Source organism: Telmatherina bonti, assembly GCF_933228915.1.
Source record: "Telmatherina bonti genome assembly, chromosome: 15".
In the NCBI taxonomy this organism is placed as follows: Eukaryota; Metazoa; Chordata; class Actinopteri; order Atheriniformes; family Telmatherinidae; genus Telmatherina; species Telmatherina bonti.
The window spans coordinates 3,913,696-3,927,849 of record NC_136613.1 but is presented as its reverse complement, the minus strand read 5'-3'; the positions used below and the strand labels follow the sequence as shown (position 1 = coordinate 3,927,849).

The following is a 14,154-nucleotide window of genomic DNA, read 5'->3' as shown; positions in this document are numbered from 1 at the left end:
TCGATGTCTCCGAGCGGTGTCGGTACGACTCGATGTCTCCGAGCGGTGTCGGAACGACTCGATGTCTCCGAGCGGTGTCGGTACGACACTATATCCCCGAGCGGTGTCGGTACGACTCGATGTCTCCGAGCGGTGTCGGTACGACTCGATGTCTCCGAGCGGTGTCGGTACGACTCGATGTCTCCGAGCGGTGTCGGAACGACTCGATGTCTCCGAGCGGTGTCGGTACGACTCGATGTCTCTGAGCGGTATCGGTACGACTTGATGTCTCAGAGCGGTATCGGTACGACTCGATGTCTCCAAGCGGTATCGGTACGACTCGATGTCTCTGAGCGGTATCGGTACGACTCGATGTCTCTGAGCGGTGTCGGAACGACTCGATGTCCCCGAGCGGTGTCGGTACGACTCTATATCCCCGAGCGGTGTCGGAACGACTCGATGTCTCCGAGCGGTGTCGGTACGACTCGATGTCTCCGAGCGGTGTCGGTACGACTTGATGTCTCAGAGCGGTATCGGTACGACTCGATGTCTCCGAGCGGTATCGGTACGACTTGATGTCTCAGAGCGGTATCGGTACGACTCGATGTCTCCGAGCGGTATCGGTACGACTCGATGTCTCTGAGCGGTATCGGTACGATTCGATGTCTCTGAGCGGTGTCGGAACGACTCTATATCCCCGAGCGGTGTCGGTACGACTCGATGTCTCCGAGCGGTGTCGGTACGACTCGATGTCTCCTAGCGGTGTCGGAACGACTCGATGTCTCCGAGCGGTGTCGGTACGACTCGATGTCTCCGAGCGGTATCGGTACGACTCGATGTCTCCGAGCGGTGTCGGTACGACTCGATGTCTCTGAGCGGTATCGGTACGATTCGATGTCTCTGAGCGGTGTCGGTACGACTCGATGTCTCCGAGCGGTGTCGGTACGACTCGATGTCTCCGAGCGGTGTCGGTACGACTCGATGTCTCCGAGCGGTGTCGGAACGACTCGATGTCTCCGAGCGGTGTCGGAACGACTCGAGCGGTGTCGTGGTGACTTGACGTCCCTTTAAATATCCATTAAATCTCCATTTAAATATAAGCACAGCTGTGGATGTATGGTGGCCATCAGTGGCCAAAATTCCTTCAGACATAAGATTGACTTCTATGCCTCAGGTAACTTCATGGTTACTGTCTTCTTTTATGGTGCTTTCAAGGTGTTACTCATCCCAATCAGTGCTCTAGTGGTGATCAAACAAAGCTTCTGCTGCATTTTTAAGCTTGTTTGTCCATTCAGAGACACCGTAGTGACCATCTGATCCGTAAGAGCTTCCAACCCGACAGTTAACCAGATGTTAGACGAGGTGCTCCTCGTCTCATGTTGTGGGTTTTCTGTTGGTTCTGCAGACCAACATGGTATCAGTGGAAGGTCTGGCCAAACTGGTGGATCCCTCCCAGTTGACGGATGACTTTGAAGGCTCTCTGGACTACAACCACGAGGAGTGGATGGAGCTGAGGGTGTCTCTGGAGGAGTTCATGTCCAACGCAGTTCACCTGCTGTCGCGGCTGGAGGATCTGCAGGCAAGACGGACAGAAGGTCTTCAGAGGAGGAAAGGAACCCTTCAAGAAACCCACAAATGGTTTTTTTTTTATGTTTTGCAGGAGCTTCTGTCAAAGAAGGAATTTCCTGCAGACGTGGAAGGATCTCGCCGGTTGATAGAGGAGCACACGCAGCTGAAGAAGAAGGTGAGTAGGCTAAGCTAAAGCTAACGTCGGTCCTGGTCTCTTGCAGATAACACGCGGCTTATTTTTCACTCGGCTGCAGGTGCTGAAGGCTCCTGTGGAGGAGCTGGACCGGGAGGGCCAGAGGCTGCTTCAGTGCATCCGGTCGAGTGACGGATTTTCAGGCAGGAACTGCATCTCAGGCTCTGCTGACTTCCAGAGCCTCGTTCCAAAGGTAACCGTCCCACATCGTCCTGACTGATCTCTGAGACTGTTTTATCACGTTACGGTGAAAACTTTGCTTCAATCCGTATAAAATATAATCAAAGCGAAAAAATATGAGTTTTATTCTGCAGGCGAGCATTTTGTCATAATAAACTTACATGCAGACGCTTCAGGGAAAATAGAAAAATAACAAAAATGTAATAATACTGTAATAAATATTTTACTTACATAGAAATGCAAGCTTCTAATGTAAGATTTAAATTCAGGAACTATGTAATTTATCAATATTTAACATCATTATGAGCCTTAAATAAATAAATAAATAAAACTTAATTTGGGGATTTTATTCTGAGTATTAATGTCTTTATTCTGTTTGTTAAATCAGATGTGACTCTAAAGAGCCTGAATTGAGAGTAAAGCTAAATGTGCTGTAATCCAGGAGGCAACAGCGTCTAATTTAAGCGACGTTTGTGGAGAAAAGGAGCAGAGTGGGTGTGATAAAACAGGAATCCTGACCTTTTCACCATGAACACAGGAAAATTCAGCGTGTTGGCCGTTAGAACAGAAGCTTGCTGTACAGTCATGAATAAATAAAAGAGTTCGGCTCATTAGCGTCCATTGCCAGACCTCAGATGCTCGCTGCACGTTGGCTCGTTAGTCCAGGTTCGCAGTAAATTACAAGATTTGCAAACAGGAGACTGGGAGTGCTGGGAGGCTCCCAGATAGACCACTCAGTCCAGAAAAAGCTTTTTCTTACCGGAAATGTGTGAGACGCAGCAGACGGTTGTAAAACGTATTTAGGCCAAAACACCAGGAGCAAAGTGGCGAGGAGGAGGAAAAACCAGGAACGTGGAAACAACAAAAAGATTCTATTTAAATATTAAAATGATGTTTAAGAAAAAGTCTTTTATTAAAAGCAGTTTTTTTCTTTACCTTTAGAATGTAAATACTTTTTTCATCTAAATTTGGTGTTTTTAACTTTAAACTGCAAATAAAATCTTGTTGTCGACTCGTCATTTTCTGGGAAGTTATTTAAAAATCATCCTGCACCTGCGAGCGGCAGAAAAGTGGGCGGGGCTACCTCAGCAAACTATGTTTCTTGCTCTTTGCAAAATAATAATAATAATAATAATTATATATTTAAGAAAAATGGTCCAACCCAGAGCAGTAGTTTAACTAGGGGACTGTAAGGCTCCATTTCTGCTCATTTACGTACGTAAACGTTGTCACCGCCTCATAGTTCCATGTGTGTTTTACGTCGTCATTCATCATCATTTGCTTTAGTAAGGCACTGATAAAATACTGACCCAAGATAAAATGGATTATCTTTTTTACTCTTTAACAAATATTTGTACCATGTGTTATGTAAGATTTATTGTAGTGCAGTGTGTGTCCACCAGGGGGCAGAAGACTCCGAATGTATTTTGACGGAAGGTTTTGCACAAAGTTTCCACAACAAAGTGATTAAATCTCGTATCAAATGTGATACCGTGGAAATGATTAATCATGTTAATAGAGATAAACTGGAGTCTTTCCCAGCGATTAGCAGCTGGGAGGCAGGTACACCTGGACAGGTCACCTTACCATCGCAGGACCATGTGAATCTCTGGGCTCTAAAAAAAGACATGATGAACTGAGCGCTGTAAAAGGCAGGAAGTGGGACAGTCCACAGCAGACTAGTCGGGGTTTACTTGGGGAAAATACCCAGAGCTGGTGGGCCAGATGCCACTTTGCATTTGCTTCCTTTTATTCCTGTTTTCCTCTTCACTGTTCATAAAGTCATCCTAGCAGCAACAATCTAACCTTCGAAAGCAGGAAATGGACGAGTGAAGCGTTAAATCCTGGAGATGTGTGACAGTAAAGATGTTTCTGTTCTGACTTTACTTCCACAGGTGGCCAGTCTGCTGGATAAGCTCCACTCCACCAGGCAGCATCTCCATCAGATGTGGCACGTCAGGAAGCTGAAACTGGACCAGTGTTTCCAGCTGCGCCTCTTTGAGCAGGACGCCGAAAAGGTGAGTCACACCTGGCAGTGATGTCACTCAAGAAAATGTCTTAAACAACATGGATCAAAGGAGGGAAGAGTTGAACTTCACATTGAAGGTAGAGAGGAGGTGCCGCTTCCAGAAACCAAACTGGGATCCATTTCCACAGAAGAGGTCTGATAACTGAACGATCTGATGGTCCTCTGTGATGTTATCTCATGTATCGTTGCTGTGTTACGGCGCGCTGTGTGTAAAATTGTGACATGATACGTTACACTACATTGCATTACGTTGCTTTGCGCTTCGTTTCTTTACATTGTTACGTTGTGTTAAATTGCGTTACATTGTTACGTTGTGTTACATTGTTACGTTGCGTTACATTGTTACGTAGCGTTACATTGTTACGTAGCGATACATTGTTACGTAGCGATACATTGTTACGTAGCCGTACATTGTTACATAGCGTTACATTGTTACGTAGCGATACATTGTTACGTAGCCGTACATTGTTACATAGCGATACATTGTTACGTAGCGATACATTGTTACATAGCGATACATTGTTACATAGCGATACATTGTTACATAGCGATACATTGTTACGTAGCGATACATTGTTACGTAGCCGTACATTGTTACATAGCGATACATTGTTACGTAGCGATACATTGTTACGTAGCCGTACATTGTTACATAGCGATACATTGTTACGTAGCGATACATTGTTACATAGCGATACATTGTTACATAGCGATACATTGTTACATAGCGATACATTGTTACGTAGCGATACATTGTTACGTAGCCGTACATTGTTACATAGCGATACATTGTTACGTAGCGATACATTGTTACATAGCGATACATTGTTACATAGCGATACATTGTTACATAGCGATACATTGTTACGTAGCGATACATTGTTACGTAGCGATACATTATGTTGTGTTACATTGTTACGTAGCGATACATTGTTACGTAGCGATACATTGTTACGTAGCGATACATTGTTATGTTGTGTTACATTGTTACGTAGCGATACATTGTTACGTTGCGTTACCTACCTTACATCACGCTCCACCATGTTTCGTCATGTTACTGACCTGCTGCTGGTGAATCTGATTTTTTTTTTTAAAGCTCCTCCAGATGTTTTCCTGCTTTTTGTTGCTCCTGTTCCAACTTTTTACAGATGTGTTGCTGCATCTTATTTTCCAGTCAGGTTGTAAATGTCTCCGTTTCATCATCGGACATGTTTATCTTATTCTGGGAGCAACAACCCGATGAGGTTTGGAAATATATATACGTTGGAGTGACGAGGAGGCTTAACTTAGCCAACGTCTGGACAAACACTTCATCACTGATTACTACAAACTGATGGGAAAGCTGCATGTTTGTTGATCTCACACACACACTCACACACACACACAGATGGGCATCAGCTGACCTGGTGTTCATACAGCAGCAGTAAATATTTACTGTGCAGCAAGCAGAGAGAAAAACACCCCGTTTTAACCACATTATCAAGCGGAGGCCCTCCAGGGGTGTGTGCACCGCTTTACACTCATGATGAGGCATTTGTTGTTCTGCTATGGTAACCATAGCAACCACACAAGATGATAACTGTACCCCGTGTGTCTGAAAGCAGATGGACATGAAAGGAGGTTGATGTTTACGTTGTTCTGACCACAGTTTTCTCCGTCATAGCGGCAGTTTTCCTACATCTCTACGGTTCCTCTGGACGAAGTCTGAAACAGACACTTTAGTCCAGTTTTAGTCTTGTTTTGTCATCTGGTGACACAAACAGAAAACTATTTTTATAGAAGCTACTTTCTTCACAGTCCAGTGACACAATTCCCACTGCCTGTACTGTGGATGTAAAAACGAGAGGCTTACCTGTAACATCAGGTTACTTTAGCCTGACATCTTTTGTGTTTCTGCTGAACTTGGATGAGCTGTTTGGTGTGTGTGCAGATGTTCGACTGGATCAGCCATAACAAGGAGGTGTTCCTGCAGAGCCACACCGAAATCGGACGGAGTTACCAACACGCCGTGGAGCTGCAGACTCAGCACAACCACTTCGCCATGAACTCCATGGTAGGTCCAGCCTTCAGGGCCACAACTGTGGGTGGACCTGAGGTTCCCAGCAGCCTGGCAGCTAACGAAGCTCTGAGTTGGGAGAATTTCTAACGATTTTATGTTTTATTAACAAAAACTGAGTAGATGGTTAGCTGCCATCTGCAGTAGGTGGAAAGAAGGACGAGCCGAAACTTCGATCCTGCTGCCCCGCAGGAAGGCATGGGGCGGGGCTTCAGTTTCATGGGCGCACCATACGGGCCAATCGGATACGATTACTTGAATAATCACTGATTATTGATCAGTCCAAACCCAGATGGATGCGGACTGGAAGGGGCCCTGGTGTGACCCAAACTCGGGCCGGCTCTAAGCCGGATCTGGTTTGCAAATGGGGCTAAATCACAACCACATGGCTCTGAAGGCCACGTATGGCCCAGAACCGTTTCAGTTCTGGTCTGTGGTCTGATCTGAACTGCGGTTCTGGACCAGACACCACATGGTGGATTCTGGGCCAGATCCGGACCAAATTCGGCCAAATGACTGTTGCTATCTGGGATATTTTCTGAACCAGATGTGTATTAATATATAAGAGATTTAATTTTATGTGAAATTTTTCTGTTTTGACTAAAATTCATGATTTTTTTCTGTTTATTTGCAGCAGGTCTCAGTAAACTTGTAGAAATGTTCTGACTATGTTTTCTTTTTCTTCCTCCCAGAACGCTTACGTCAACATCAACAGGATCATGTCGGTGGCAAGCCGCCTGGCCGAAGCCGGCCACTACGCCTCCACGCAGATCAAAGAGATCTCCGGTCAGCTGGATCAGGACTGGAAAAGCTTCGCCGCTGCGCTGGACGAGCGCTCCACCATTCTCGCCATGTCGTCCGTCTTCCACCAGAAGGCTGAACAGGTGAGGGTCAGAAACGAAGGCCTTGTCATCCTGGTCGAAGATCAACTGCTCCACTTACTACTGACAAAACCTCCAATCAGAGGCGGGATCTGATTTTATGTAGCTTGCTACATGCTACATGCTACTCATATGCTATATGTTCTATTTATGAAGCATACTATACATAAGCACCATGAATGCTGCATGTATGCTACATGAATGTTATATGTGCCAGTCATTCAGCGTGCTACATGTATGCTACATGAATGCAATATGTGCTAATCATTCAGCGTGCTACATGTATGCTACATGAATTCTATTTGTGCTAATCATTCAGCGTGCTACATGTATGCTACATGAATTCTATTTGTGCTAATCATTCAGCATGCTACATGTATGCTACATGAATTCTATTTGTGCTAATCATTCAGCGTGCTACATGTATGCTACGTGAATGCTATATGTGCTAATCATTCAGCATGCTACATGTATGCTACATGAATTCTATTTGTGCTAATCATTCAGCGTGCTACATGTATGCTACATGAATTCTATTTGTGCTAATCTTTCAGCGTGCTACATGTATGCTACATGAATGCTATATGTGCTAATCATTCAGCATGCTACATGTATGCTACATGAATGCTATATGTGCTAATCATTCAGCATGCTACATGTATGCTACATGAATGCTATATGTGCTAATCATTCAGCATGCTACATGTATGCTACATGAATGCTATATGTGCTAATCATTCAGCATGCTACATGTATGCTACATGAATTCTATTTGTGCTAATCATTCAGCATGCTACATGTATGCTACATGAATTCTATTTGTGCTAATCTTTCAGCGTGCTACATGTATGCTACATGAATGCTATATGTGCTAATCATTCAGCATGCTACATGTATGCTACATGAATGCTATATGTCCTAATCATTCAGCTTGATACATGTATGCTACATGAATGCTATTTGTGGTAATCATTCACCATGCCACATGTATGCTACACGAATGCTATTTGAGCATATCTGGTAAAGAAACATGTTTGCTTGCGGCTCCTCAGTTCCTGTCGGAGGTGGAGAGCTGGTGTAAAGTCTGCAGTGAGGGGGGTCTGCCATCTGAGATGCAGGAACTGGAGATCGCCATCCACCGTCACCAGAGCCTGTATGAGCAGGTGACCCAGGCCTACACCGAGGTAAACTTCCTGTTATACAGCAGAGCTTCCTTCTGATTGGCTGTGATGACAGGCTTCAAAAACAGCATCTGAAAACTTTCCACTATATTTAGTCGTGAACCAGTCTGGCTCTTTGCTGCTGTTTTATCTTCAGACAAGCTGTTGGCGTGTTAGCTGGCTTTTATCTGCCAGATGATAAGTCTGTAATCACACATGATGTTCTGGAGGCTCAGGGTGAGGAAGACTATGGCTGTTAGAACGCTGAAGGTTCGATGGGGTTTTTATCGTCTTTTTGGGACCAACAGAGTTTAAAAACCAAAATGTTTCTGTTCATGACTGATGAGTTAACCCTTTCATGCACATACGTCACATTTGATAGACCTTCTGAGACTTTTTACATCGTTTCATGGTAAAACCTTTGCTCTAAACTCTTTTTAACAATAGACCGTATAAGAAAGATGGACAGAGCCTTCGGCGGTAAAAAGTGAAGCCTATGCAGAAGTGCATAAAACTGCAGTTCCCCCTTCATCCACTAGGGCTGCAAAACAGAGCAAATCCCCATAGACTCCCATGTTAAAAAGACCAACTTCACAGCAGAAATAAACATGTTTACAGCAGGAATAAACGTGTTTACAGCAGAAATAAACATGTTTACGGCAGAAATAAACATGTTTACTGCCTGGTTCAAAAACACATTTCAGGTTTAATATGTCAGGTTTACCTTCATGACAACTGTGGGGGGAGTGAATTTTTTTTCTAATTCGCCCGTTTAAAAGTAATTTAATCTCAAATTTCGGCATATTTAGGGGTGTGTCCTTTTGAATGACAGGTACCCGATCTCCCGCTTCAAGTCAGAAGAACGTAGAACAACCGCGGTTTTTAGCCGGTTAACAACGTGACTTAGCTTTAGCCCGCTTACCTCCGTTAGCTGGTTAGCTCCCGTTATCTCCGGGTTAGCTCGGTTAGCTCTTGGCTACAGAAAGCTCGGAGTTCGCTCGATGTCAATCATCCACCATGACGCTCACAGCCCCCCTCTCAGCTCCACCTCTTTCCCCTATTTATATTTTCCGAGTGAGACGACACGCATGCCCCTGCCAAGATGGTGATGGTAGGAACCGCCCACCGAGCTTCAATTCAGCTCTTCAGAAACCTACAGGTGACGTCACGGAGGCTCCGCCCACCTTTTATATACAGTCTATGTTTTTAACAGATACTTGTCCTCTGCCCTCTGGTGGACAGATTCTGCACTACAAGAATACTGAGAAATCACAGTAAAAACTGTAAATATACAAAAATTACTTTTAACAGACTGATAAACTGCTAGCTGTTAGCTTAGCTTCCTGTCTGAATTCTTCCTGAAAGCTCCGACTTCTCAGAACTTCAACCCATAGATGTGTTGATGGCCTCTACATGGTTCATTTGTTTTTCTATCTACTGCAGCAGCTTGATGGAAAGAAATAAATCATCTTTTATGTAGATTGTCTCTGGGCCTCTGTGTGATGTTTGTGTCTTTCCAGGTGAGTCAGGACGGCAAAGCGCTGTTGGACGTCCTCCAGAGGCCTCTGAGTCCCGGCAACTCGGACTCTCTGACAGCGACAGCGAACTACTCCAAAGCGGTCAGTTGCTCGTCGTATCTGTTCTAGATCAGCTTGCAACACACGGACGCATCTCAACAGCTTTGTGAAACTCCTCAGGTTCACTGCATCCTGGATGTGGTCCACGAGGTGCTTCACCATCAGCGGCGTCTGGAGAGCATCTGGCAGCATCGGAAGGTGCGACTGCACCAGAGGCTGCAGCTGTGTGTGTTCCAGCAGGACGTCCAGCAGGTGAATGAACAGTCCTAAAACATTCATTTATTATCCTAACCGCTCAGTCCGATGAAGGGTGACAGGGAAGCTGGAGCCTATCCCAGCAGTCCTTTGGCGACAGGTGGAGTAGAGCCTGGACAGCTCGCCAGTCCATCGCAGGAGGTGTGAAACAGCTGGAGCTTTTACAGATGTTCAGCGTTAACATCACAGCTGTGTTTCTGGAAGGATGGGATCAGAAAGAGTCTGGTTTTGTTTTAAGTCTTACACAAGCGCCAACCTCCAGCAGTTAAAAATGAAGCCATAAAAACTGCAGTTCCCCCTTCATCCACTAGGGGCTGCAAAACAGAGCAAATCTCCATAGACTCCCATGTTAAAAAGACCAACTTCACAGCAGAAATAAACATGTTTACAGCAGGAATAAACATGTTTACAGCAGAAATAAACATGTTTACAGCAGGAATAAACATGTTTACAGCAGAAATAAACATGTTTACAGCAGAAATAAACATGTTTACAGCAGAAATAAACATGTTTACAGCAGAAATAAACACGTTTACAGCAGACATAAACACGTTTACAGCAGACATAAACACGTTTACAGCAGAAATAAACATGTTTACAGCAGGAATAAACATGTTTACAGCAGGAATAAACATGTTTACAGCAGAAATAAACATGTTTACAGCAGGAATAAACATGTTTACAGCAGGAATAAACAGGTTTACAGCAGAAATAAACATGTTTACAGCAGGAATAAACATGTTTACAGCAGGAATAAACATGTTTACAGCAGGAATAAACAGGTTTACAGCAGAAATAAACATGTTTACAGCAGGAATAAACATGTTTACAGCAGAAATAAACATGTTTACAGGAGAAATAAACATGTTTACAGCAGAAATAAACATGTTTACAGCAGGAATAAACATGTTTACAGCAGAAATAAACACGTTTACAGCAGGAATAAACACGTTTACAGCAGGAATAAACACGTTTACAGCAGAAATAAACATGTTTACAGCAGAAATAAACATGTTTACAGCAGAAATAAAGATGTTTACAGCAGAAATAAACACGTTTACAGCAGAAATAAACATGTTTACAACCTGATTTTAGCTTTAATAGGTCAGGTTTACCTTCATGACTACTGCGAGCAAGTGGATTATTTTCCAACTCATCTGTTTAGAAGTAACTTAATCTTCGAATGTAGCAAAATTGAGGGGGTCGTGTCCTATTGATTGATAGGTTTCAATATCTGTCAGCACAGTGCAACTGCTGTTTTTAGCCGGCATAAGCTTAGTCTTAGCTTAGTTGTAGCCCGTCTACCTCTACTAGCTGGTTAGCAGATGGAGACTAACCCCTCAGCTCTACCTTTATGCCCATTATTTTATTTTCCGAAGTGATGACACGCAAAAAACACCTGAAGAAGACAAAGAAGGTGGAGACGTCAGATTCCATTAGATCCCATTTAAACCTTTATTAGAATCTGAACTGCGGAAGAAAATATCCATCAGAACCAGGACTGGATTGTGGTTTTAATTTCTTTTAGTGATCAGGTGGTGCCTGTAGCGCTACCTGGCAACACCTGTGTCCAACTGGACTCACACCAGTCTGACCAGCACCTATCTATGACGTCCCTGTACTGTTTTATTTGTTGCTTGTGTTGCTCTCACTCTCAGATGTAGGTCACTTTGGATAAAAGCGTCTGCTAATGACTGTAGGATAGGATAGAATAGAATAGAACAGACCAGTAAAGTGTGCATCTGTAGATGCTGATTCTGATTGGCTCTCTCCAGTGACATCACATGACGGCGCTTCCATCTGGTCAGGTGGGGAAGCGGACCCCAACATGCCGACTCGGGGCGGTTTTCAGCACAAAAGCCTGTTTTCTTGGCGACTCGGCGCTCGGGGCTGACGATGAATCAGAAGTTTTCTGACCTACATTCCCACACTGATCGGCGATATTCCCATTGCTCCGGAACGTTCCTGCCTCTCTGACGCCGCTCGCTGTGTGCTGTCTCCTCAGGTCCTGGACTGGATAGAGAACCACGGCGAGGCGTTCCTCAGCAAGCACACCGGCGTGGGGAAATCTCTGCACAGAGCGCGAGCCCTGCAGAAGAGACACGATGACTTTGAGGACGTAGCTCAGGTGAGTCCGTCGCCTTGACGCCTGCAGATGAAGGCGCTACGGAGAAGTTGTGATGTATTTATGCGTTCAAAAGATCCTTCAGGTTTCAGACGTAAAACACTTTTTTATAACATTTCAGTTTAATAATTATCAATAAACTCATAATCGATCCTTTTAGAATATTTTATGAACAAGCTGATATTCTGGAGAAAAAAATGGTTTTGACTTATTTTACATCAATTACACACTCGTGTGTTTTTAAAATATATTGATTTAAATATTTTCTTTTTGTATTTTATTTTTTCTTTTATTGATATACATATTAATTTTTTTAAATGTATTAAATTTTTTTATTTTCATTTAAACTGCATTTTATTAACTTCATAAATAATAAATATATTTTAAGTTTTATGATCTACAGCACATTTCAACTTATTCTTTGTAATTTAAACGTGTCTTTCACTATTTTCATTCTATTTCCATAAATTATCTATTTGAGTGATTTCTGCGTTTATTTCAGCTTCCAGATAATCACGGATCAATCAAACTTTCAAACGTTTAATTCCAGACTCTTTATTAATCTTTATTAACCCCCAAAGGGAAATTCAATATTATTATTATTGAATTTTAATATTTAATAATATTATTAGTCAATATTATTATTATTTATTCAATATAAAAATATCAGATGTTTATTGACTTGCTCTACACACATCTGTTAGGAATCTGCTGATTGATCCCGATTGACGGGAAACGAGCGTTGAGGTGGCAGGAAAAGCGACGACACATGACCATATTTGGTAACCAGGTTGTCCTGACAACAAAAAAAAAAGACTTTAAATGTACATTTTCTTCTTTTCTCCTCGTTTCTTGTTGAATAAATGTTTGTATGGAGGAAAAAGTGTATAACACAATACCTGACATGCAGGTAATCAATAACCTGCTCTTTAAGCTTCACCTGAACTGCGTTCATTTCGCACCTTTCCAGCCATCAGAGGACAAAAATGTCCTCCCATAAAAACAGTTATAAAATATGACAGATTCATGTTTTCTACTTTTTTATTTTTACTTGATTCTTTAAATCAGTTTGTTCTTAGTAAAAAAATCACAAATAAATCAGTTATTTTTACGCTTTCGATGCCAGTTTGGTGCCAGGAAGTCACTGTGTTCCCAGAAGTCTTGCAGACTTCCATTTTATTCCGAACAAATTGGCAGAAAACCACCGAAACGGGGCGGCAGCTTTTAGCAGTTTGATCACATCGGTTTGATTCTGACCCGATTAAAACGGGAACAAACCTCAGTTAATAATGATTTATCCACTGTTTAGCCAGGCTCACAGCGTACGGGAGCGACGTCCATCTCTCTGCATATCCGTCGTCTACATTCAGCAGAAAAGGACCTTGAGGCGGTCATTGTTAAAAAACACATTTTAAAAGCAAAAAAGTTTGTTTTTTCACCTGGTGAACTTAAACATGAACTAATCAGTCACTGTCAGGAGGAATGTAGGAATCAGTAATGACCCTTTCCTTCTGGGGAAATGCACAGAAAACTGCTTTTCATCCCGCTCTCTCTATCTTTCATCTCCATTTGTCTGGGAATCTCCAGCCAGTCAGCGCTAAACGTTTTCCTCCAAGTGTCAGAAAACAACTAAAAACCATATTGCATCCATCCATCAATACAGTGATTAAGAGGTGCCGATCTGAATCCCTGGGAATCAATCAGTAAACAGTTTACGGGATTGGACGGAGAGATTTCGTGACGGGATAATCCTATAAAAGTGTGTGTGTTAATCCCATCCAGTAGCAGTGTAATTAGACGTTTAAACTCTGGATTAGGATTAAAATTCAACTGGGGGTCACTTTTATTTGGGTCAAACACTGTTTCCTCTGTGATTCATTCCTGTTAGCATTTCTGTGCAGTTTGTGTCTGTAGCAGCACGTTTATAGTTTTAATATACGATACAGTAAGTATGTTTACCAGCACGCAGCAATGGTTACCATTTATGTATTGAGTTTTGTTTTTTTTTAATATATATATTGTTACCATTGTTGCTTCTTTAATTAAAGTTTTTGTCATCTAAGGTTTCATTAAAGCAGACAAAACCTCAAACATGAGGACATTAAAGCCAGAAGTAATTTAGTCTCATTAAGGTCTTCATCCAGCAAGTT

The 14,154-nt window shown here is 42.8% G+C and overlaps 1 protein-coding gene across 1 annotated transcript in view; it reads left to right on the top strand.

Annotated features, from left to right (window-relative positions):
* The window catches only part of LOC306766509 (kalirin-like), a gene marked incomplete at both ends in the record, with an annotated part of 71,296 nt that extends 59,271 nt beyond the window's left edge, over positions 1-12,025 (top strand). Inside the window, 10 exons of the mRNA XM_079254289.1 lie at positions 1,385-1,558; positions 1,640-1,723; positions 1,803-1,934; positions 3,817-3,939; positions 5,881-6,003; positions 6,699-6,890; positions 7,940-8,071; positions 9,568-9,666; positions 9,745-9,876; positions 11,885-12,025. Coding sequence (XP_079110415.1) covers positions 1,385-1,558; positions 1,640-1,723; positions 1,803-1,934; positions 3,817-3,939; positions 5,881-6,003; positions 6,699-6,890; positions 7,940-8,071; positions 9,568-9,666; positions 9,745-9,876; positions 11,885-12,025 — 1,332 coding nt within the window. The remainder of the gene's footprint in view (positions 1-1,384; positions 1,559-1,639; positions 1,724-1,802; positions 1,935-3,816; positions 3,940-5,880; positions 6,004-6,698; positions 6,891-7,939; positions 8,072-9,567; positions 9,667-9,744; positions 9,877-11,884) is intronic.
* Between the last annotated feature and the right edge of the window lie 2,129 nt (positions 12,026-14,154).